Source organism: Egretta garzetta, unplaced genomic scaffold, assembly GCF_000687185.1.
Source record: "Egretta garzetta isolate BGI_Z169 unplaced genomic scaffold, ASM68718v1 scaffold757, whole genome shotgun sequence".
Classification (NCBI taxonomy): Eukaryota; Metazoa; Chordata; class Aves; order Pelecaniformes; family Ardeidae; genus Egretta; species Egretta garzetta.
The window spans coordinates 52,546-53,668 of record NW_009260276.1 but is presented as its reverse complement, the minus strand read 5'-3'; the positions used below and the strand labels follow the sequence as shown (position 1 = coordinate 53,668).

General features: G+C 63.2%; 1 protein-coding gene across 1 annotated transcript in view; it reads left to right on the top strand.

The window, feature by feature from the left end:
- Window positions 1-1,123, top strand: part of PPP1R37 (protein phosphatase 1 regulatory subunit 37) — a 20,911-nt gene that overhangs the window by 19,086 nt on the left and 702 nt on the right. The window contains exons 9-10 of the mRNA XM_035897911.1: window positions 559-700; window positions 1,089-1,114. Coding sequence (XP_035753804.1) covers window positions 559-700; window positions 1,089-1,114 — 168 coding nt within the window. The remainder of the gene's footprint in view (window positions 1-558; window positions 701-1,088; window positions 1,115-1,123) is intronic.

Here is a 1,123-nt window from a genome sequence, read left to right as displayed (position 1 = left end):
GACAAGGGGTAATGGTTTTAAACTAAACCAGGGTAGGTTTATATAAGGTATATAAGGATATAAGGATATAAGATATAAGGAAGAAATTCTTGACCATGAGTGTGGTGAAACACTGGAACAGGTTGCCCAGAGAGGGGGTGGAGGCCCCATCCCTGGGAACATTCAAGGCCAGGTTGGACGGGGCTCTGAGCAACCTGATCTGGTTAGCGGTGTCCCTGCTCCTGCAGGGGGGTTGGACTAGATGACCACTAGTGGTCCCTTCCAACCCTAAACATTCTATGATTCTATGATTCCCGGGCGGACGCGGCTTTGCTGCCGGGAAAAACATCTCTCCTGCCACCCTCGGGGCCAGAGCAGGGCAGCGGTGGGAGCGGAGTGGCCGAGCGGGCTGGTGTGATCGCTGCGTCGGAGCAGAATCCGTCCCCTGTCCCCTTCCACCGCTGCGCCGGGCGGCCCCGGCCGTGCGGTCGGAGGAACGGCTGTGAATTCAACGGGCGCGGGCTTGAGACGGAGCCGCCGTCCCCTCCGCCTCGAGCTGGTTTTCCCGGATACCCGCAGCCTCACACGCAGAGCCTGGAGACCCTGAACCTGGGCCACAACCCCATCGGGAACGAAGGCGTCCGCAACCTGAAGAACGGGCTGATCGGGAACCGCTCCGTCCTCCGCCTGGGCTTGGCGTCCACCAAACTGACCTGCGAAGGTGGGTGTGGAGACCGCGGCCCTGGTTCAGCTGGCCGAAAGCTCTGTAGCCCCCCGCAGAGCTCGAGAGCAACACGTGGGCTCTGCTCTGGTCCTCGGGGCTTGGTCCGTCTTGGCTCAGCCCTACAGCTGCGGGGGGGGTCTCTGCAGCGGACACGGCCCGGCGCTACCCAAAACGCCGCAGTCCAAGGCCACCTCAACCCATGGGTTTGGTGCCTCTGGCATCTACGCCTCACGGAAACCTTTTTGCTGGGCGCTGGCACCCCTCATCCTTCCCAAAACACCACGCTCTGCTGGACGCCACCCCGAGGAGCACCCGGCCGGGCAACCGGCGGTGTCGCGCCTTGTTCCCTGCCGTCCTTCACCGCCGGCTCTGCTGTCCCTCGCAGGCGCCGTGGCGGGGGGGGGAATCATCGCGGGGGGG